The following is a 24692-nucleotide window of genomic DNA, read 5'->3' on the forward strand; positions in this document are numbered from 1 at the left end:
TTTGATACTAATAATATGAATAGATGCCCAGGCACACCAGTGATCTCACCAGCTCTGTACGATATGTTGCAGGACTGGACACTGATGGCATCTACAGAGTATCAGGGAACCTGTCTGTGATTCAGAAACTACGCTTCCTGGTCGACCACGGTGAGAATGAAGGGGAGCAGGGGAAAAAGTGATCTGTTTCAATGATTAATGCTAATTCATTTGGTCTCTGACAATGAATGAAATCTGCGAGGGATGATGCTGTTTGTTCATTCTGATTACAAATGAAATTGTATAACCACAACACACACTTACTGTACGTCCTGCTTGAAACCTGATTGTCTCACTCCCACTACATGACACCCTTTTGATTAAGTGGACGCAGAGGGATGCCCACTGAGTAACTGTTGGTTTTTGCAGAGCGAGCGGTGACTACAGACGGCCGTTACATGTTCCCGGCGGAGTTGGTACAAGGTAGATTCAGACTGACGGGGGAAAAACAGCCGCTTTCATGTGTTACTCAGCCTGCTTGTTATTGTGTATCATGTGTTGCATAATGTGAACACCTCTATCAAACACTCCCCACAAACAGACTGGCACACAGAGCTGAGCTGCAGCGCAGACATGCACTGAGCTGTCTGCTGGTTGTGCTACCATGTGCTTAATGTATGTGTGTCCCTTTAGGCTTTTCTGCTTTAAGTTTTCTGATGTAATAACACGCAGCAGGTTGTACAGTGACGTCTCACACGGTGCATGGCTGCCACCAAGTGGACAAAACGGAGAATCAGCTGCAGCTTGTGTACTGTGAAGTACTCTAATCCCACTGCAATACCTAACACTAACTAATGTTTCTCATCACTAGATACTAATTTATGTATCCTAAACATTGAACTTCAATTAAAGCTCTTTATTTTCTTCCCTTTGGTTCTTATGATGCAATCTGAGACGCATTGGTCAGGCCTGGATTTTATTTGCGTGTGTTTGTTTGTGCTTCTGTGTCTTCTATCTCCCTCCTGCAGCTACAAGCCGTCATGTTACGCCTCAGAACTGACATTAATTCACACTCCGTTCTGCTGATGTTGTTTACTCAACGATACTGGGACTGTAACTCCACGCTAACTCTTTGTCTCTCTTTTTCACATTGCCTTGCCTTTTGTTCACTTCCTCTGATCCCTGTTTGTCTGAATTTCTCCCCCCTCCTCCTCCTCCTCCCTCCCTGTCTCTCAGAGGAGAAGCTGAATTTGGACGAGAGTGATTGGGAGGACGTTCATGTCATCACAGGAGCTTTGAAACTTTTCTTTCGCGAGCTTCCTGAGCCCCTGGTGCCCTTCGGCTTCTTCACCGACATCGTGGAGACAGTTAGTGAGTGACCAGCTTCAGCCCTAGTTTATTTTTTATATACTGTATATACCTTCCTCCCTTCATTTGGAGTGTCACTTTACACAGAATGGCACTTACCTTTGATCAATCTTAAGGTAGAGATTAAATAACTTTTTCAATTATCTGTTAACAAAGTTTGTATGAAATAAAAACCAAATTCCTATTTAAAAGCACCTTTATATTTTTTTATTTGATTCTTTGTTGTAGAAAGCATATAGACAAAGGGGGAATATAAGGCATAAAAGTTACTGGCTGGAGTCAAAGTGAGGAGGTTGCAAATACATGATCAGTCTTTTAACCTCCAGAACGTCGGCATTGGTAACTTTATAATCTCACTTTATTGTTTTTCTTCTGCTGTGCTTTTATTTTGAATACCCACAACACTGATGTGGTTTTAATGAGTCAAAACCAGGACAGTCTGGGTTAGAGAGTTCCACCCCCCTCTGTACTTGGGTGCTTTCACACTTTGTCAAACTGTGGTGAAAGTCATTTTCATCATTATAGAATATTCTGTATTTACAGCACTTTTTTTCCATGCCACATATATCATGAAATGTACATGGACCCAGTAAAATATAAAATGGTGCTTCCCAAAAAGAAAATTACATGAGTTTCCAAGGCGAGAGAAGAATAATTACATACTGACAAAACTAAAATTTATTGGGCAGTATTGTATTCAAATGAAGTGATGGTTTTACTGCATAAAACTCCTGAGAGTATAAATCCTCGCAGGTTAGCTGCATTTTTTCACATGACTCCCATAATCCTCAACTCATATGTGTTATTCTATATTTTTCTCCTTGTCAACAAATGCCATTAAAAGACCAAAACTAACAACGTGTTCACTACTTTACCACTTCCCTATCCTGTTTTTGGCAGTCTGTCTTTTCCTATTGTCAAATACAACCCACTAATATAGTTTATTTACTCAAAAAGGAACAAGTAGTGCATTTACCGGGGACTATTTTCAGCTGTGGATTAATAGACATTTAATGCTCTGGTGAGTATCTATAGCATGATAATAAAGGAACATGTCATGCAGTCCAGCAGGTGATTTTAACAGTTTTAAACACAGATGTAGGTCTTTTGCATTTAGGAATAAACCAACTCAGGCTTGCATACAGCAGTTGTTAGTAGGATCAATTCACTGATCATGGTTTTAATCTTTTCTTGGGATTTGTTGACTGAAAAAAAAAAAGATAAGAATATCACCAAACCTTTCCTTTACTGCATTCTTCATCAATTCATTTGCATGAACTATTGTGATACAGACATGTATCATATATTTTACTCATCCTAAAACAGTAGATAAACAGACATTTATAAATCAATTACATTCAGTAAGAAAACTTGCACATTAATAAGAAATGATAAGATGTAAATGCATTCTTCATAAATCAAATTGAATTGAATTGGTATGAAGGGACTTTTTTGCTGCAGAGGGAGTGATCAGCAGTGGTGATAGTTGATAATTGCATGCGGCTTCATCAGATTAGATCATGGATGTGGCCTTTGTAATTATTGCCGTACAGTGTTGTATGTAGTTTAATGTTAAATCATCAAAGAAAAAATGTATTAAAAAAATGCTCATAGATTACATGTGATATCAGTTGGTGGATGTGAATCAAGTTTCCGATGCTAATAAAGTTCATGAACTGGAATGCAAATGATGGTATTTTTTTGTGATCTGGCATGTCTCTTGCTCTGTGTTGCAGAGATGTCGGACTACATGGACAAAGTGGATCGTTTGAAGTGTCTGGTGCTTAACATGCCTCCTCCAAACCATGACACGCTGCAGTTCATGTGTCGCCATCTCAAACGGTGAGAGGGCGGGAATAAAACCACCTATGGTACATCTCTGCTGATGTTTGTCTTTGTCTCTGCCGTCTCTGTCATTTGTCTGCCCTGATACTGGCACATTTCACAACGCGGAATATTCCCTTGGGATATTTCGGCACAAAGGAATGAACCAGATGCCCTTGTAGAAAAATAAAATCTCCTCCTCATAACTTTTCTTTTTAAATCTAACCACAAGAGGGGGTAGTTTCCTTGTCATTCTCAGTAATGTCAGGGATTCTTTGGCCACAGCTCTCAAAGTATGCCAGTGCTGTACTAGGATCACACTGTTGTTAAGTTTGGGTCCCTGTGAAGATGAAAAGGTTGGAGGAAGATGAATGGTGTATGATGTTCTGCGAGCCAGTTTCTTTTACAGTACATAAAATGTGTGTTTTTTACCGCCTATAGTTTTTCCTTCCACTCCAGGGGTGAGTGTTCGTGTTCTGAGGCCGATGTTTGTGCCAGGGTGTGGTGGGCCCCATGAATTTGTCAACTCTGTGTCTTTCTCTCATTTTCTCCCCGCTGTCATTCCTTTCCCCCCTCGCTCTGTTTCTCATTTATTATCTCCCTGCTCAATCACCCCCGTCGCCTCCTCTCCTGCTCGTTTGCTACCTTCATTTCCTTTACTTCCTCCTCATTCTCTTCTTTGTCTTCTATGAATTCTCCCCTTCCTTTTCCTCCCCTCTTCCTCCTCTTTCCATCCCTTTCTCATTTTTCCTCCCTCCTCCTCCTTCCCCCCACGCTCTCCTCCTTGCCTCAAAGGTCCCATGGGAGCCTTGTGGTTCGTCTGCTGGAAGGCATACCAACACCACCGCCGCCACCACTGGAACCTCTCTCTTTTCTCTCTCTTCGCCTTCTCCCTCCCTCGCTCTTTTTTTTCTCTCTTCAATCTCCTCTCTCTCTCTTTTCCTCCTCTCTTTTTAATGTGGAAGTTTTGAGCAATTGCTGGCTGCTTCTGTGGCTTGGTGGGAATGGCATTTTTAGAAGAATGCCTCATGCTGTGGCTTAAACCCATTCCTGCGTGTGCGCTTGCCCCCCCCCCCCCCACCGCTCACACACACCAACATAGGTGGATACAGGCGGTGGATTTAGACATTGACTGTATGTGCACAAATTTAGATTGTAAAATGCACATACATGGACATGAACATGCATGCAAAAACAAGATGTCACCGGTAGACACTGATTCTTTTAGTTACTGTTTTGTAACTAAAGTTTGTAAGAAGTATAAAGCTTTCATGCTGAATGCAGGAATGAAGCTACACTATATGGGCAGTTAGCAGCCATCTATGTGTCTGCAGGTCTGCAGTCCCAAAGATGAATTCAAACAAGAATAAAGTACAGCCAAGTCTGCGAGGCTGTGCTTGGGCATGACAGTGCTTTGAACTACATGCTAACATCAGCATGCTAACATGCCCACAATGACAATGCTTACATGCTGATGTTTAGCAGGTTTACCATGTTGACCATCTTTGCTAATTAGCACTAAACACAAAGTACAGCTGAGGCTGATGGGAATGGCATTAGTTTTGCATGTATTTGGTCATAACCAAATTATTAGACAGATTCAAAATGTGACTTTGATGGCTGAAAAAATCACCCGTTATTACATTACATTTTATCCTGAGGGGGGACTGAATGTGTGTACCAAATTTCATGGTAATATATCCAGAAGTTATTTGGACATTTCACTCAAAACCTAAAATGTCAACTTCATGGTGGTGCTTGAGGAAATGTCAGGGGATCACAAAAAAAGTCATTATGATACATCAGCTGAAGACCACTAAAGTCCGAGCAAGATTTCATGGCAAGCAGTCCAACAGTTGACATATTTGGTGGTGGGCTGACTGACACTGCCATCCCTAGAACCAGGCTAACATGACTAGAAATTAAAATCCACAAGCTGCAACAATTCAATATCCGTTGTCCAGAGCCATTTTTGTTCTTTTTATTTTAATTTTGTTGTTTATATTTTCGCTATTAAACCTATCTCTTCTTCTCTGTGTCTGATCTCTCTGCAGAGTATTGGAGCATTCAGGCAACAACCGAATGACCACCCAGAACATCGGCATTGTGTTCGGTCCGACCCTGATGCGTCCAGAGCGGGACAACAGCAACATGGCGGTGAATATGGTTTACCAGAACCAGGCGGTGGAACTCATCCTCAGCGAGTTTGACCACATCTTTGGAACAAGAGGGCCCTCTTGATCTTTATGGACAGAGGAGGAAGAGGGTGGGGGGATTCAAAAAGCTCCTCCAGATCAGACGAAAGCACAAGTAGTGCAGTGTTTGTCCTCTTTGCCTATTGACTCATGTGGTGTAAAATGGGTTTCACATCAAAAGATAATTACGGGGTAAAAAGAACCAGGACAGAAAGCTGCTAATCATGACATCTGGCCTCCATATAAAGCCATGTTAAAACAATAATAGTAAAACAAACCAATTTTAGCTGCACTACTTGTGTTCTTTGACTGCAGATGTGGATTGCAGCCTCTGTGTTCTTTACTGCTGGAGTGGACGCCCCCTTTGACACATTTTCTTGATGTTTCAGACTCGATCAGGATATATAAAAGCCATAAACGTGATAAATCTCCTCCAGCTAGCTGAGTATTAATCAGTTATTTATCAAGGAATGGGAGAAAGAATGTGTCTTAACGTGGCACTCAAACAAAACTTAGCAGAACCATCTCACTGTGAAAACTCATGCACCAGCACCTCTTGCAGCAAGGATGGACATATCCCACCTGCAGTGGAAAGCAGAAGATATACAGTAAAATATGCAAACAAGCAGGCTGGGCATTTAAATGTGACTGCATCCCTGCTGAAGTTATACAGTGTTTAATGAAGATGTGAAGTTTAACAGGGGAACTCTTCAAAGATAAAAGCACGGTTTTAGTGATGGGATTATGTGCCAACAGGGCAGCAAATGTTCCTTTGTACTTTGTTGTGTGTGTGTGTGTGTGTGTGTGTGTGTGTGTGTGTGTACCTTTTGGACAAATTTGGAACTGTCTTCTATTTTTATTAGTGCAAACTCCTCACATTAAGTAAAAAAAAAAAAAAAATATGAAGTTGTAAATATGTGAAATACTGTTTACATACATTATTGTTACATTATTACGTTATACACTTTGCATACACTGTATAATTTAAACATATATATTAGCCAAATTCAAACGGATACATTTGCTTTTAAATGAACAGTATGTTGTTAAAATATTGCTTGGACCTGATTGTTAACTCTCCTGCAATAAAAAAAAAAAAAAGTGAACAAACTGATTTGATCTGTTTTTGATATTTGGTCAGGATGTGTCTGTCAGGTTGTTTGTACCGAGCGATGGGTTTGCGTGTGGAGTTTTGTGGGCCTCAGAGGCGCAGCGGGCGGAGTTATCCTCTGTGATTGGTGCAAATGCTGCTTTTAATAACCGAACAAAAGGGGAACTGGAAATGCATATGTTCAAAAAATGTGGATTTTCCCCAAAAACCCTCTCACTCTCTCACTTTGTGGCTTTGGTAATTTTATATTGACTGTGGGTTTGGCAAAAGACAAAAAAGACAGAAAAGAGGGACAAAGGGGAGGAGAAGAGCTCATAGATTTTGCAAAGTTTTATTAAATTTATTTATTCATTTTTATGTTGGTATTATTTCAAGTATTGTGAGTGTGTGAGGATGGACTACCATGATGTGTAGCTGACTGATGGGGAATCGTCTGAACTTTTGATCATTGTGTGTCCAAGGTCGTCCTTATATTTGACTGACAGAAATATTTTCAACTTTCAATAGACAACCACACTTGTTTATTCGATCCAAATGCATGTATGCACATAGTCATCACAGTTTATACATTTATCCCTCAGTCAGTACTGCAGCTTCTCAGTTTTTTTTTTCTGGTCTTTTGACAGACGGGCGTCCCAGAGCCTTCTCACACTAGAGTCAATGTTACCATTTATTATATTAGTCAAAGAAATATAACACCCTCCAAAACATTTATTCACAAAGTAGTTTAACCGTATCTTTTGTTCTCTCTCCAAATTCTGAAATTTTAAGAGATTTTTCTTTTAATAAAAACACAGTGGCATTAAACTGCTGTAGCCTCTAGCTCTGTGATGTGTTTAATTTCAGTTGGTATGATGGTGTTAATTACTCCCTAAAATAGAATCAGTCTGTCAGAGACACAAACACCCCTCCCTCCTAATCAGTAGTGTGTTGGCAGTGAAAGTCAAACTCTATTACTTTGTCTTTTAATGCTGCCCTTTTTTCTTTCTTCAGTTTTTTTTTTTCTTCATGACATAACCGCAGACTGAATATTCCTTGATAAATTTAAAACAATCCATATGAAAATTACAGTTTTACAGTCTAACGTGCAAGCACAAGAGCAGAAGTGCTGCAAAACTTTGGAGAAATTTGTTTCAGATCATCAGATTTTTCATGCATGGACTGATGCAATGTAACAGCCTGGTCATTTTGCATCTGTAGGTAGTTATTTTGTTTGCTGCAAAACTAAAACAAAACGTTTTTGAGTTTGTGTGAGTATTTATTATATATAAGTCGTGAACTGATTTCAATTTCCAAACCACTTTTGAAAGTGTACTTTATCGTAATACAGCATGTTAATGAATCTGAACTGTGAACGGCTCATGGCAAATAACCTTTTTGTTACTGTATATAATGGCTTTGTCTTATATGAAGTTGTTTGTGTACAATTCATTTGAAAAGAGAAGAGACACTTCTGCACTCTCATGGCTAACACAGGTGCATTGACCTGGTTGCTATGGTTGCAGAACAGTTTCTCTGCCCACCAGTGAAATACACCTAGCTGTGTTCATTCTTTACAGTCAGGTCTGCTTGCTCTGTTGATATGGGGAATCGAAACTTTGAAATGCTCAGCACCCAAGCTGGCAACCTGTTGCTCGTGGATGGGTCTTGCAGCACTGTTGCAAGTGATGCCGATGCTGTTGACTGTGGTGATTTTTGTACAATACAAATATAAGTCAAGGCAGTTTCATTTAAATGTCATCTTAGTCACATTCAGGCCCAAAACCAGACAAGCAATCAGAAAACATCATAACATCGTCAGTTGTTGGTGCTACAGTTGACTAAATGCTGCTGATGCATGGCACCCCAAAGTATCTGACCCACGTCACCCGTTACTTTTGTTAATGTTACGGTTAGCCGATTGTTTACTCAACCAACCATTAACCTAAAGCTCAGCGTATCAAATAGCAGCAGAGCTGCTCAGCCCCTGTGTGTTCCAGCCACATCCACAGGTTCTCAGGCACAAAGCAGCCACCTCTGATGAATCATCATGCAAACTGACACAGAAAGCCACACAAAAAAAGTTAGCGTAACAAAGCAGTCTGCCGATCATGAGCGGTGAGGGAAACGGTTTACTGTGGTGGGTAACTAAGTCGCCAGGCCACAGCCGAGCTTCAGAACTGTCTTATGCTTGAAGATGTTTTTTTTGTGTTTAACACTGAAATTTCAAAACGTTTGAGTGATAATTTAATTCTCTTTTGAAATAACTTCATAATTCAGCATATTTCATAGCCACTGAATGAAAACTGGCGTGAAATGATTACACTTAAATCTTACATTTACAGTCTTGTAAAGCCTACAGCAATTAAAACACAAGAAAATGCTGATTGGTGATGATTTTTAAATAGACAGATTGATAAATACAAGATTCTCCTGACAAAGTATGTACAATTTTATTACAAATATCCACAAACATGCAAAAACCATACATAAAGAAGTTATTACAAAAGTTGCAAAGGGTACCAGTAAACGATAAAAAAAGCCACTGCTTGATATAAAAAAGGGTGCAGATGCTGAGTGGAAGTAAACCATTTCTTGCCTATTTTCCGTCCCAGAAATAACAGGTAAGGAACTACGCACGAGTAGGGTGTCAGTTGGTCTGTCACATATGCATATCTTTGGTGATAAACACACACACACACACACACACACACACACACACACACACACACACACAGTATAAGAATTATTTTGCGCACGGTATGCATGAATGCTACAAGCTTCGTCACACCTCACGCACCACCGTCTTATCTCGTCGTACCAAGGCTTTGTCGCATTACTCACAGTGTCTGAGTACATCTGAGGCACTTTTCACGTTGACTACACTGCAGTCAAAAAGAGGAAGTTAAAAGCTGATGTATGTGTCCTGAGTCTTGGCCCTCTTGCCAGACCTCAACAGACAGCCCAAATGTGCGACAAAATAGGTTGTAGCACATGTAAATTATTACGAGAAATAGGAGCTATTTTAGCATAAAATAAAGCAGCTCTGTGTGATTATTACACAAACAGTGAGACAGTGCAAGTTTTAATTGCTCCCTCAAAGGCAAAACCCCAAAGACTGACTTCACTTTAACCCCCTTTAATAACATACAGAGATGCAGAAATGGCTGTCCCCAGGCCAGGCATACAACTTAAAAGGTACAGTCCACTGCTTTTTGTTTAAAAAATAAATAAACAATCACCTTCCTCTTTTTACTGCTTGCTCTAAGCTACTAAATAGACTACTGATTAGGCAAAGCCACGGAGCACCATAGTTCACCTGAAGAGATGAGCTGGTTGTACCTTGTGATTTCACAGCATGAATGATAAAAGGAGTGCTTCCATATGTTCTCAAGCCTTCACTGGCTTTGGGACAAAGTAATAGCTGCATGTGTGTGTTTTCATGTACAACATTTTAGCAAGTTATTGATCATTTCTTAAAATAGAGGTAAGGATTTGTATGAAATAATACCACAGGATATTGAATGTTACTCGCACGAGGAAGAATAAATATACTAATTGAGCATCAAGCGATTCTGATTGATATGGCTGCATCTAACATTTAAACTTTGATGGCATGTTACAGTGCACAGTAGTCTTTCCATCCTGCAATGGATTCTTTCCTTCGGGACCTAGTTTCATAACCCACTTACTGGTGTGCATCTATGTGAACAGTCAAAATGTTTCAAACAAAGTAAACTATATACTGGACATAAAAATACAAAGGCCTCTTCTTCATGGGTTGTGCAACAGTCAGCAAGCTTATAAAAAGTGAGATTTCTGCAATGTCACATCTGGATATGTGACATGACCACAGATGAGTCACCCAAATGTTTTTCAGCTGTCCTGGCAAACAAAAATGTAAAAACACAAAACAAACACAAAACAAACAAAAAATACTGTAGGTACATCAAATCTATTTTGCATGATAAAATATTATAATTTGTATTGTCACATATATTTTGTTTATATGGCTTCATCCACTTTAAGACCATCTATGCTTTGGTTGTTCTTTTTTCATGTTGTAAAAATGAGTTTAAAATAAATCAGTGGAGCTGTATATATATACAGTATATATGAGAGAAAAAGTATATCAAAAGTCTTAATATATATAGTATACGCATTGTTTTTGCTTGTTAAAGTCACCTTAACTTTTTATTCTGGTTAAATCCGTTAAATCCAGGCTCAGTTCACATTTGTTTCCATTCTGATCCTCAGTGTCTCGGCCCCAGAATTGTCTCTCTGCATTGTCAATATGGTTTCCCACATCGTAACCATTTTGCACTCCATTCTCCCCTGTAGGTGATTCTTGGATGGGGCTACGTCCCAGCTCCTCTGCTGCCCCTGACAAACTTGCATGTGCCTCTCCTACATGACCATCACTAACTCCTGCCTCTTTATCCTCCTCCTCTTCGTCCTCCTTCAGGGCCTCTGTAGCTCCATCCAGACTGGAATCACTAAGGAAGGAGTGCGCAGTTTGGCTATCCTCCATGGACAGAGGGGTCTCGTTGGCAAGGTGGCCCCTGAAATTGCCGCCTGCCACTGGGGTGAGAGGCATCTCCTCGTGGTCTTGATCTGGATCCTGGTCTTTGCTGCAGTAGGCGTAGCGGTGGTTCATGTGCTGGGAGTATGAGCCGGAGTGAGAGAAGCGTTTGCCACACTTGTCACATTGGTAGGGTTTCTCTCCAGAGTGCAGCCGGCTGTGCTCAATCAGATGGTGCTTATGCTTGAAGGCCTTGTTGCAGATCTTGCACTCGTGAGGACGTTTACCTGTAATGAATACAGAGAAATTGCTTATCTTAGGGCAAAGAATTCATGAGTCCATGTAAACAATGGGAAACAAACTATTCCTTTAAACATTTTAACAAATATTGTAGTAATCTATAAACTACTGGAAATGGCACATAACTAAAGTGGTTTTGCAGAAGCTACAAACCTGTGTGCTCATATTTGTGTCGGAGCAGAGAGCTGCTCTTCTGAAAGGTTTTTTCACAAATATCACAAGCGTAAAGACCCTCATCAGTCTTCTTCAGTCTTTTCCTCCCTGGTCCTCCTTCTCCCTCCAGTCCTTCATCCATAAGAGAGAGGTAGTCTAGAGCTCCACGGCTTAACACCTCATCCTACAGAGAAAACGTGTATCACCATTTATTTAGATTTATATTATTCTAATTCTACATATTCTCATAGCAGTGCTTTACAATATAATCTGATATTTTATTGTATTTGTGTTGCTACTTCTGGTGTAATTTGAGGTTGTTCTTCAGTAAATACACATCATTCTTTAAAACCAACCTGAAAGAGATGCCTTACTCACCATAAGAGCTTGTCTCTCCTGGTGGATCTTTTTCAGCGTCACCTCTGTGTCTGCATCCACCATGTAAGCCATAGGAGAGAGAAACCCAGGGCTATTAGCTTGCTGGCTGAATGGAATCGCTGTGATGCCGTCATGTCCTGAAAGCCCTAAACCAGACTGGTTGAAGATAGGAAAGCCACTATATAAGGAACCTGGAAACATAGGAGCTCCGGCCCCGCTGTAGACCGGGTGGTGGTGAAGGGGGAGATGTGAAGTTGGACTTGGTCTCCTAAGCTGCTGGGTCCTGTGCTCTTTCCTCTCTCCTTTGGCTGAGTTTCCATTTACAGTTTTGTTTCTCCCTTCGTTGTCTGAGAGCTGCTTGGGCAAGGAGAGGTCCAGAGGCTCGTTCTGTGAAGACCATGGGCTGCTGGTCTGGTTCTGAGGGGAGGTCAGTTCAGGAGGACAGCTGGTGAGGTCCATACAGACCGGAGAACCAAATCCTGAAGAGGGAACCCTTCTTCTGACTCGAGGTGACGACATCTCTGGGGAGTGGTTGATGAGTTGTCTTGGACTTCCCTTTTCCTGGACGGACCAGTATGCTCGTGGGGACAGGGCATCATGGTGGGGCTGTGGGGGAGTGTGCATTGCAACCAAAAGCTGCTGCGGTACAGAGTGCCAGCTGGGCTTCTGTAATGGTGACTTGTTTCCTGAGAGCCCGTTGGTTACCTCACTCGGTTTGCTGTTCTCCGCTTGGAGAGCAGATCTGGGAAAGAATAAAGGTGGCAAGGGGTGGTCTTTGCTGCGAAGACCCTCAGGCACCTCCACTGCATCTCGGTTCATTTTGCAGAGGTAGCGCTCATGCTGCAGGAGCACCGCCACGTTGGGGAAAAGCTGGGAGCACCAACGACACGTCACCCCAAGTACACCTCTCTCCCCATCACCTGACCTCACTGCCTCTCTTCTCCCATCAGGTGACACCTTCTTGTCAGGCCCTCCTCCGTTGTAAATCACCTTCCTTTCCTCCATTGCAGCTGCTCCTCCTCTGTCCATATCCTCATCTTTCTTCACCTCCCTGTGAAGCATCTCCTGCAGCATCTGTTCAAACTTGGTCCCAGAGTGCAGATAAGGCAGCAGGGCGGTCCCTTTTAGTATACTGGCCCTCAGAGAGAGCTCTGCCGAGGGATCCCAAAGCCGAGCCAAGTCTGATGCTCTGGCGAAGCCTGTGGGGTTGTGGTCAGGGTCTTGCAGTGAAAGCTGGTGAGGATCCTCTGCTATTCGACGTAGAGGCCCAGTATGATCTTGGATCTGTGAAGCCAACGGAGAGCCCTTGTCGGTACTTTTTCTCCCCACGCCTGCAGAGGGAGATGTTGGAAATGAGTGGTGGTAGGAGCTTTGGCTATGTCCATTAAATGCACAGCTGGCTCCTCCTGTGTTTCCATTTCCTCCACCACTCAGGCACTTTTTGCTACTTAAGTGGGAGCTGTAGGAGCCAGAGTGAGAGAAACGTTTCTTGCAGTTGGAGCACTCGTAAGGTTTCTCACCTATAGGATGACAGACACGCGGGATATGGGTAGGTTGAAAATACCTTCAACATTTTTCATAATTATCTTGTCCTGTGGTGGATTATTTTAACTTATTTCCTGTCAACACATCAAATTATGTATAATTTCATACTATAAAACTGGCACAGTAAGTAAGGGTTAGTGATGTAGAGGAAACAATAGCAAATTGATGGGTGTGAGTACAACTGTCTTGATGTTATTTCGTCTCACCGCTGTGGATGCGAAGATGCTCTTTAAGGTGGTGTTTGTACTTGAACGCTTTCCCACACTGCAGACATTTGAACTTCCTGGTCTCAATGCCTTGATCCAAAGTGATGACACTCTAGGGTGATAGGACATTTTTGTTAGTTTTATGATACACATTTAGGGACAAATTTAAGATTTTATCAACACAAATTTACAAACAAATGACTTTGTAATACTAAATATCATAGAATATAGTTATGATAATTCGGCAGTTATACAAGTTTCTCTGCTGTCTGTGTGTATCTCACCTTGTCCTGCACTTGGTTGTGAAGTGCCAGGTGCCGCTCCATCTGTGCCCTAAGGGTGGCAGTGTATCCACAGAGTGGACAGACCATGTGGCCCCCCTCCCTCTCCTGACAGTACTTGATGTGGTCCCTCAAAGAGGCTCCTCGCTGACACATCCTGTGGCAGAATGGACAGGCCTGCTGGCTCCTCTCTGTGTCTAGAGCCCAGAGAGAGAGGCGACATTTTAAACAGACCATGGAAATGTTCACATATTTATTAAATATGTCCATAAATTTTTCCATTTTCTTAACCGCTTATCCTGTTCAAGGTTGTGGAAGGCTGGAGCCTATCCCAGCATGTATTGAGCGAGATATTAAATGATCTTAGTTTACTATTTATCGGTACAGACAAGAAACTCTTAATTACGTATGTTGCATACCTGCCTGAAAATACTGACACATGGCAGTGTTGTAATTGTAGCTATTTGTGTTGACAGTATGTTGTATGGGATAGTGTTCGACCCTAATGTTTCTATGTTTTTAAGTTATTTATTGTATATGTTTGTATTGCGATATTCAACTCAATAAACTATTTGACTATGATACAGCCTTTTATATAAACTTGGTACATTATATTTGATATAAAATGTTGAACCACAAGCAACATATTACATGCATGAATTGTTTGAACATAGACGTGTAAATGAGACCATTAGTGGTCAATAAGCTGATGTGTGAAAAGCATGTTCTCAGAATAATATTAGCATACACAATCTGTTGTGTGCTGTATTACAACTATATAACTGTCAGCCTGCAGCTGAGAGGTCCAGCATTCTAACAACATACTACCTGAGTCAGGAGCAGTGATTTTGAGATTTGTTGATTTCTTTTCTATTTAGTATCATTGCAGCTGTTCCCTCATCAGCCTACCTGTTCCCTCAGGTGAGCAGTGCTGAGCTCCTGGTGACCAGATGGCAGGTGGCAGCTCGTCGTGTCTGCTGCCCAGCTGGTAAACCGGTGCCGTGCCATTGCGGTTCAGGTGGTCCAAGACACTGGTTGAGGTAGAGGCCTTCCTCAACTGGGCCAGAAATTCATAGTGGGCCAGGTCCTCAAAGGCATTCGGAGAGTCTGAGTTCTTACCTGGGATCAGAGAGAAAGATACAGAGGAACTATAATATCCATTAAAATATACAGTGGTGGAATAACAAAGTACATTTACTCAAGTACTGTATTTCAGTGCAAATTTGAGTCACTTGTACTTTACTTGAGTCTTTTCTTTTCATGTCACTTTCTACTTCTATGCTGCTACATTTTTGAGGGAAATATTGTAATTTTGATTCCACTAAATTAATCTGACAGCTTTAGTTACTAGTTAGTTTGCAAATTAAGATTTTAGCACACAAAAGTCATCTAATACGATGTTTTATTATAAATTAAACTACCCAACAATATAACGGCCTACAAGTACAGCTGAAATGATTATCCGATTAAACAATTAGTTGATTGACAGAACAGTTTTGATCGTTTCCAGTTTCTAAAATGTGAGGATTTCTCTGCATTGACTACTTTTACTTTTAATACTTTAAGTACATTTCCTGATAATACTTACATACTTGTACTTAAGTAACATTTTCAATGTAGGACTTTTACTTGTAACAGAGTATGTTTACTGTGTGGTATTAGTACTTTTACTTAAGTAAAGGATCTGAATACTTCTTCCACCACTGAAAATATATACAGTACCAGTCAAAAGTTTAGACACACTTTCTCATTAAAGTGAATGGAAAAGTATGTCCAAACCTTTGACTGGTAATATATATACATATATATATGTATATATATATACATATATATATTTAGCAGGGGTTAGTTCTTACAGTTGAGCATTGTCTGGCATTTTGTAAAATGTTATGCGTACGTCTGATAGGCTACATGCACAAGCTCTGTCTTATTAGTGACATTTACAAGACAACACAACTATTAGATTATTTTTCCCTTTATTTAATGGGGTTAAAGTTCCACAGAAATAAAAATCCCGGCAGAGAAGGTAGCATAAAAGCAAAGAATAAATACAATACAGACAACAACAACAGGTTAAGAACAGTGTCACACACGGCACAAAAGACCATAAACCATATCCAGTTATTATGCAGTTTAATATATGGCATTCCTCCATGACCTCTCTTTTTGAGAAGTAGATGAATTGAGGGTGCATGCTCGTGCAGCGACCGGCAGCAGGTGTTACGTCAAAGGTGGGCCCTCAGGGCCAGCAAGGCCTTCTCTGCTGTCCAAGAGATTGTCAGAATCAGAAAATTATATTTTTATAATTATATATATATATATATATATATATATATATACATTTTTTTAAATATACATTATTAATTTAATTTGTATTTTACAAAGTCCGTTCCCACAAGTCTATTACCGTAATTTCATGAGGATGATAATTTCATGCTACTCTCTCCCTCGGTTTTGCGGCTTCCAGTGCATTTCATAAATTAGAGCTTTTATCCATATTTCCCCTCTGTGCTGTCTCCGGGTGAAAAATCCAGACCTTTTTCACGGCAGACATGTTGACATGTCATAGTAGGAAAAGCACAGGTGTATTCAAAACCATTAATGATGGCTGCATTCCACTTAGGAGAGACCCTGGTATTGTGCATGCTGACTCACTGAAATAGCTTACTGGGACACTTGAGCCATCGTTAAGGTTATCAATTTCAGCTGTGCTTTTCCTACTATGACAAGTCAAAAATGTCTGCTGTGAAAAACGTCCATCTGTATTTTTCGGACCAGTTAGTATACGGTAGCCGAGAAGCCAAACTAGCTAGCATCACATAATCTTAGCAGTAACGTTAGTTCAAGTTTGTTTCGAGTTTTAGATGTAAAGTTAATGAAAGAAAGAAAGGTCTATGTACTTTTTCTTCACTAGATGAGCAGCTTTTGGTAAGTTTAATGGATTTTTCTGCATTTAAAAAAAAATAATTTTACTAGCTATAACTGCTTGCTTTAGATTGGTTGCTGCTGGTGTTGAAGGTTTGAGCAGTGTCAGTGGCTTCTGTGCCCTTGTGTGTGCGTAGTGGCATGTGTGTTGTTGAGCCCCAGCAGCTTGGCTGGAATTTGTGGGTAGGCCTGTCTATTCCAAATTGTGTTATTTGCGTTTTTGATCGCTTTGTGGTCGTTGTATGAGTAAATGTGACCGGTTGTTGTTTCTTTGGTAATTACGTTAATTTGGATTATATGTGATGCAGCACCCTGCCATACTGCGTAAAAGTGATGGCTTCAGGCACCGTGTATTCATGTCTCTGCAATAGTGTATTGAAACGCTCTAGGTGTTGAGCCTTGTGTTAAATCACTTTATTCCACATGATAATGTCCTAGTGTCATAGTGAGGTTATTCAAAGGTGGTTTAAAATCACTGTAGGATAGTACTGAAGGCCCAGGTGTAAAATACACGGCCCGCCACTGCTGTTATGTCCATGTCTGTCTGTTCGTAAGTATTCGTTTTTTCTGCGCTGTATGTCTATGTCTTTTCATGTATTGTATGCATTGCTGTAAAAACAATTGCCCCTCTGGGACAAAATACAGTAAAGTTGCCAGTTGAAGAATTTATTATTATTATTTATTTATTTTAAGATTTTTTTGGGGGCATTTTTAGGTCTTTATTTCACAGGACAGCTGAAGACATGAAAGGAGAGGGGGGGGAATGACATACTGGACTCATTGGACTCAAACCCGGTCTCACTGTGTTGAGGAGTAAACCTCTATATACGGGCATATATATATATATATATATATATATATATATATATATATATACATACATATATATACAGAATTTATTATTTTTAAGGCTGGTTAGCGTTCTTGTCAGTAGGTGCATCAGTGTGGTTGAAGCATTGCTGCTTTTACATTTTTGTTTGCTACGCCTGCTGACTCTATGTGAATGTACATGACTTGTGCATATAGTCATGTATGCGCAATTGAATCTAATGGAACTAAATTGTTTACTTGAAGACTGACAGATAAAACAATGTATTCAGGGAATTAGTTGGCCAGATATGAAACTAGATTTGAAGAATTCTTTCTCATTTGTGCCCTTGAGTGCAATGACAAAGACAGAGAAAGCCATGCAAAGAAGAGAGGGCGCCTCCTATCCTATGAATCAAGCCAGTCAGCTTACAGCGACTTTGAGGGAGATTTTTCAAATGTTTGCAGATGTTGGCATATTTTTAGCTGTTTTTTATGTGGTGAAGGGAAGAGCCTGTGTGGTTGACTGTTGTAAAAACTCAGCTTTGCCTTCATCAGGCAAGGCCAAATCAGACGACGCGAGGGAGCTAAGTGATTGTTAGTAGTCAAGCCACGTGAGCCTTTGATCTCTCCTAAATAAAAGGGGAAGCCTCACGTCGCGCAGTGCTGATTTCAGTACCGTAACGTCACCTCTTTGATGCATGGAAATATTGTGACATTGTGTGGGATGAGTTCTTTTGTCATGCTTTCAGAAGGCTGCCTTTTCAAAGAGAAGAGTGAAAAAGAGCAACAGCTTGTAGGGAAGGCATGGTTTCAAGGAGCTGATGTGAAGGTGTATCTAGAGGGCCCTGAGAGGCATCATGAGGCTGGTGGTGTCTTGCATCAGAAAAATTGTTTACACACACAGTGGTGTCCTACACAGCAGTCTTACACAGTATATGTATCACATTTCACACACTTGCTTGGTCAGGCTTTCATTCTTCAGAAAGCATTCAAAAAATAAAGGCATAACTTGAAATAGCAAAGTTTTTACAGAGTTTTATACTTCAGAACTTACAGTACATCCTCAATGGTTCCTGGTCTCCCTCCTTGTCAGTGGCGGATACGGCGGTGGCGTCTTCTGCGGCCTCGGCCTCCTGCTCCACCTGCGGCCAGTAGTTCCTGCTGCTGGGGCTGAGGCTGTGCGGCCTCATGGAGCAAGCAGGACTTCCAGGCTCCTCTGTCCCCTCGCTAGGTGTCAGGCTTGTCTTGTCCAGGCTCTCCTGGCAGTCCTGGGGCTCCAGGCTCCACAAGCCCACCTCATCCTTCCCCTCAGATCCCAGTGAACTCACTTGCTCAGCATCCACTGTGAGTAGGAGAAAAACAGAAAAGATTCAATTTAGGGGGAGACAAAAGACACTCTCACACTGCCATGCAGCAAACGTAAAAAGTATGCTCATTAGGGAATACAGTATGTACCATACTATATTTTCAAAAATATTGTAAATCAAATATCATAAACCTGTGGCTATATTCTACATTCAATGAGATGCCAATTATTATTTTGTGGTGTCTAAATACATATTCATTATTCTTTTACATAATTTAAAATGCAAGAGACATGAGTTTCTTATAATTTCAGTTGTAGATGATGACTAAAACAATAAGACAATGTTACAATATTTAAAAAAAATATATACTGTATGTCAGGACTTGAAAGCAAACAGTGAAAACTGAACAGAAATTAAAAAATAATAATTTAGTAAATTCTAAACTATCTTACAAGTTGTTTGAAAGATGAACAACCGTATTATTATTTATTTGTTTCAGTGTTGATTCTCTGTAGGCAAGAGCAGTTACAGTGTTAGCAGTGTTTCTTATCATGAGATATTTTATATGGCTTTGTGTGGTTTGATATGCGATTATGATCAATACAAGCAGACACGCTCAACATGCAACACATACACATTTGTGCAAAGGAGAACCAGAACTGTAACAAAGGGGTCCCTAATTAGAAATTATGATATTTCAAATATTTCACTGAGCTATCATCACAATATAAAACTTCAGACACAGAAATATAAAATGTTAATAGTCATTTCTGATCAATTTCAGTGTAAACGGGATGGTTTTACTCTGACGGTACCGAGAGTGTGTGTCAGTGTGGCTTTCATTATAAAACTGTAAATACATTAAAAAAAAATGAATTCAAATATAAGGACTTGACTAAAAAAAGACATTTGTAGAAGTGTTATGTTGGCGATCAGTCAGTTCAGTAAAATACACTTTATTTTAATGTCAGTATTAGTCCTTGTAATAACAATGTTTACTCAATAGAGGCTTCATCATGTTTAGGCTCAATCTCTAAATTTTTTTTTTTAAGTTTTTATGGCTTTCTTCGCACATGTGCGGTATGTGACTTGTGATGCGGCAGAGATATAGTGCAGCAGTAAGAAGCAATGATAAATAACATATTGTAATTTAAAAGAGGCTACAGCACAACTGGAAGGCGCACTTCTTTTTCCCATGGCAAAGACAATAAATGACAATCACAAACACATGCCTGGGATTTCAGCTGTTGGCTCTTATTTCCAAGGCTTTTTTTGAGGACTCTGTTTTCCTCTCACTGATTGGCAAAATCTAATCACAACCAAGTAATGGCCATTTAAGAACACACATAGACTCTTTGCCAGTGCATTGAAATATATTTAATTGGAGAAAGCCAAACCATTGTCGAGGAGGGACATGGACTGTGCCAACACACAGCGGGGCAATTCTTCTTTTAAAATATGGCTTTTAATGAGTGTCTGATTAAAATCACAGTACATTGCCATACTTCTTCTTAGTTTTAAATACATTTTCCTCTTTGGCCTCTTTTCACCAGATCAGAGTGTAAATAAGGTTTCACAGCTCATTACATTTCACAAAACACAAACAAAGTTTACTCATTAAACTGTCAAACAACACTCAGTCCCTCTTGAAAGATTTTCATTTTACTTTATGCCGTTCCAAATACATCCTGGTGGACGCAATAATTGATGAGTATTTTGCTTTTGACACATTCAGTTACGGCCCACAGCGACAAAGGCCATAGACTGTTCTATACACCGGTGGAGACATTTCAGCACATCTAAGTCATCAAATTTACATCTAGAAGACATACACACACACACACACACAGAGATAACACACCCACACTCACTTTGTTACTAAAAGAGCAAAACAGGGACCCAGTGCTGCCAAGGGGGTGGCCCGCAAACACAAACCTAAAACACTTAATGTATACACACTCTTCTGATGAGTATATTGGCTAATCAAATGTGTATCTGTTTGTATCATCTAGTTGCATGTCCTTCCCCAACTTCATTACACCGCTGTAAAAAGTGAGCTCATGCAAAACTCTGATTCAGCCAGTCATTCAGGCCTCTGCTCCATGCTGCTCTACTAACATGGGGAGGAATGACTTGCTCTTATGGGGCGTGAAATTGGTCATCAAATGTGCTTCCCTACAGCAGACAGCTATGAAGTTATATGATGTAGTTGAGGTCGACTTATCAACCCTGCAGGAGTTTTTCTGGGATGATAGGACATACCGCTGGGCTCAAAAAGAGAAAAATCTGGTCCGGATTATCGTAAAATTGGCTCTAATTTTCTCTCCCATGACAGTGAGTGACACTGAGCCTATATGTGCTGTCATTAAAGCAGCACCACGCTGGGATGGCTTTCATTATCGGGCCCGTTGATTTATTTATTTGGATAGTGATTGCATCCTTCAAATTGGTCTTTTTTTTAATTTGTTGGAGCAGGACAGCTAAATCTTTGAACAGTGCAGGAGGTTTGGGATTGCCTGCAAATAGAGATTCAAATAGAGTCAAGATACAAAGGAGTTATGAATTCATGCAATGTGCAAGAGTGTTAAGAATGTGTAATTTGTTGGAAGATGCTGAACACAGAATAACACACATAACAGCACAGTACACTGCTATTGTGTATGCACTGTTAGTGTGCGTGGGAAGAATGTGACTCATATCCAGAGAGGGCTAACTGAACTGTGCTGCATCATGCTTGACAGTGTCGATCTCTCGGTCTTTTGGCGACTGTTTCTGATGGTTTGACAACAGTGTGTGCAGCTCAAACACTGCACTGCACTATTTTAATCTGTCTGTCGCTTTCCCTGCCTGACAGTGACTCTGAAAGATTGACGGTCTGCCTGCCAGAAAGAGGTCTACTGTTTTCAGCTTGGGACACCAGAGTTTTATCCTGAGAAAACCCATCACTATTTGGGTTATCTGGGTACTTGTGATCCATCTTGAATCTGATCTGAAGCCTTAAAAAGTGATGATCTACTATTGTTATTTTATTATTTACATAGTTTAGTCAGTTTTCTAAAGCCAGACAGAGACGGATAACGTCTGGATACATTCATAAGCACATATGTGCATGACACGGAGAGAAAGAATCTTTACACAACCACATTAAAATACAAACCACAACTAAAAATAATTCACATAAGATAAAGACAAAGAAAATCCCAATTTGTGAGCACTGGCTCACAACAGCACAGAGAGCTTCAGTATCAGTCTAATTCTGCACTGTTTATATCCCAGAGGGCATCTACTGTACAGCAAAACGCTAAGCTGCAGTTTATTTTACGACGCACACATGTGATCTGGTATTGACTTAGTAATTATGTGGCTAAATGGTAAGCATGGAATAATTACCTAGAAATTACCTTGTTTGTTTCTTTTGGTTTTAAAGGCAACAAACAAGGCCAGGCCCAATTTACCACGCAATGTAATCCTTACCGTTCTGTTGATTCTTATAGTTCAAGATTGCTACATAAAAGCCAGAATAATGTTAATGTTATGATATCAATGCTATTTTTTTATTTCTCACATGAGATAAAAACAACCAACCAACCAACCAACCCTTTTTTATGCAAATATCAGTTGAAGACATTTTGGTAACTGGCAGAAATACATTTTGAGCAACACCCAAATTGAACAGAAATAGTAGTATTTCTGATACGGTTGTTAATAAATGTGTTAGAAAAACTTTGTGACTCAATTAAAAGTGTCATAGAAGTAGAGTTTTTGTTATATACACAAAATTAGAACTACACACCATATGCATACAATTAAAATGACCTTTAAATATACGTAGGAAAAAAATGGAGTACATATTTTTAAGTTCTGAGTTTAGTTTTAATTTGAATTCATTTTTTTAGGTTATGACTTTTCAATTTTATTTTTACACTCTTTTGACACTTTGTAATGTTTTTAAGTTTGACTTCAAATCACTTTTTAAACAAAATTGTGATAAAACAAGAAGGGATACAGTCAACTGAATACACTGATGCATAATTAAAAACTTACTGATTCATCATATTTTTGTAACAGAACTCTTTTGATATAAAACGTGTGTGTGTGTGTGTGTGTGTGTGTGTGTGTGTGTGTGTGTGTATATATATATATATATATATATATATATATATATATATATATATATATATATTTTTTTTTTTTTTATATTATTTCTAAATTATTTGGTTTAGTTAATGCATGATATAATGCTTCTTTCATGCTGTTAAAACTGTGATGGTTTCACAGATGTCAAAAGAACCTCAACACTTGCTATTTTGAACTCAATATATTACCACGAGGATCATGGACGCCCACACGCTAAACAACAAACAAAAAGCAAGCACAGGAAGATGTGTGTATTGTCATTTTACAGTACCTATGAGAGCAGTTTAGAGACGAGGTAAATCCATATTCATCTGCAGAGCGAGCTCACGATGACCCATCTTCCAATATATTGCAGAAATCAAACAAGGAGTTTAAAAAATTCTCACTGTGGCAGCTCTCTTAGTCATACCTGCTGTATGACATTTGTACAATGAGTCAGGGGAGGACCGCAACCAAGAACAAACACCTCCCACCTGATCTCCTCAATCGTAGCAGCAACTCACACTCTCTTTGTCTTTCAGGGGGATGGTTCTTTGGCACCTTGGCCTGATCTGGTTTGGTTTGACCTGCACTAGCAACACTGAGAGGGACAAAAACACACTGATGCCCATGTGCCAATTGTGTTTTATCTAATTGTGTTATTGCACATGCACCAAATACATAATGAACACACTGTCCTTTCCTAGACATGTTCTGCAACAAAAAAGCTTTTAATACAAAAAGATTTCATTTCAAAATGTTGTCATTTATAAGATCATAGGATAGTGTATGATACCAACAATATTCCAAAGTGAGTTTAATTTACTTTACAGTAAACTTGAATGTTGAAATTTCCTTTTGGTGGTGGCCTCATTTTGGAATGCAACTCTTGATTATAATTTATCAAAATGTTTTACAGATTATATTATGAATGCAGACAGCAAAATGAGGATTAAATGCTCTAAATTACATGTTAACCAACAGGAATGGTGGTAATGTGATGTTTTGTTGCATTTTATTGCATTTCTGTGACCAGAGAAGAGGAAGTACAAACATTCTTGTCTAATGATGGTGAAAATAACCACAAACACATTGATATGAAAGTCAAAGTCACACAGTCAAGTTCTAGTTCAATTGATTACAGTCGTTTCTTAGCCGGCTGGCAGCGAGTCACAAAAAAAAGAAATGGCTGCCGGCAAGAATAAATGAGACTGAAAGTGTGACACTGTGATGGAGATCGTAAAGGTCATATTAGTGTGGAGGAAGAGATGCTTGAATGTGATGTGTGGTGTGTGTATGTGATTTTTGCATTCTTGCAGTGTGTTTGGTACACAGTGCTGTGGTGTGTATGTTCGAGAAAGGGGGTGAAAAGAGTGAGATGCAGAGACACCAGTGCATAAAGGATACTGCACAGAGAATAAACTAAACTGAGAGCAAGAAAGGAAAGTGATGGAGAAAAAGAGAGAGTTGAAAGAAAGAGGAGTGAGGAATTAGAGAATAAGAATAAAAAGAGAGAAAGACAGAAGGCAGAAACTGTCTCTGATACAAATCCTCCAACTGATGTCGACTGTGAAAAACATGCTACAGAGGGAAATTCCCTTCACACACACACACACACACACACACACACACACACACACACACACACACACACACACACACACACACACACACACAAACTAGAGTACAGAGA

At 39.9% G+C, this 24692-nt stretch overlaps 2 protein-coding genes across 8 annotated transcripts in view; one reads left to right on the forward strand and one right to left on the reverse strand.

Moving 5' to 3' along the window:
• The window catches only part of arhgap9 (Rho GTPase activating protein 9), a 49876-nt gene extending 43396 nt beyond the window's left edge, over nucleotides 1–6480 (forward strand). For 4 of the 5 annotated variants that reach the window (XM_078248896.1, XM_078248899.1, XM_078248898.1 and 1 more), the window contains 5 exons: nucleotides 73–150; nucleotides 409–462; nucleotides 1216–1350; nucleotides 3084–3189; nucleotides 5226–6480. In XM_078248896.1, coding sequence (XP_078105022.1) covers nucleotides 73–150; nucleotides 409–462; nucleotides 1216–1350; nucleotides 3084–3189; nucleotides 5226–5412 — 560 coding nt within the window. In that variant the 3' untranslated portion in view covers nucleotides 5413–6480. The remainder of the gene's footprint in view (nucleotides 1–72; nucleotides 151–408; nucleotides 463–1215; nucleotides 1351–3083; nucleotides 3190–5225) is intronic. The other variant, XM_078248900.1, reaches the window with a different exon arrangement.
• Nucleotides 6481–8884: 2404 nt separating this feature from the next.
• LOC144517078 (zinc finger E-box-binding homeobox 2) overlaps nucleotides 8885–24692 on the reverse strand; it is a 29661-nt gene continuing 13853 nt past the window's right edge. The window contains exons 1-8 of one of the 3 annotated variants that reach the window (XM_078248905.1): nucleotides 23292–23461; nucleotides 18631–18918; nucleotides 14751–14960; nucleotides 13845–14038; nucleotides 13561–13672; nucleotides 11810–13329; nucleotides 11432–11615; nucleotides 8885–11265 (exon numbers count right to left, since the gene is read on the reverse strand). In XM_078248905.1, the coding sequence (XP_078105031.1) occupies nucleotides 10643–11265; nucleotides 11432–11615; nucleotides 11810–13329; nucleotides 13561–13672; nucleotides 13845–14038; nucleotides 14751–14960; nucleotides 18631–18766 (2979 nt within the window). In that variant the 5' untranslated portion in view covers nucleotides 18767–18918; nucleotides 23292–23461 and the 3' untranslated portion in view covers nucleotides 8885–10642. Of the gene's footprint in view, nucleotides 11266–11431; nucleotides 11616–11809; nucleotides 13330–13560; nucleotides 13673–13844; nucleotides 14039–14750; nucleotides 14961–18630; nucleotides 18919–23291; nucleotides 23462–24692 lie in introns of those variants that run through there. The other 2 variants (XM_078248904.1, XM_078248903.1) reach the window with 2 other exon arrangements.

Source organism: Sander vitreus, chromosome 4 (genome assembly GCF_031162955.1).
Source record: "Sander vitreus isolate 19-12246 chromosome 4, sanVit1, whole genome shotgun sequence".
Taxonomy (NCBI): domain Eukaryota; kingdom Metazoa; phylum Chordata; class Actinopteri; order Perciformes; family Percidae; genus Sander; species Sander vitreus.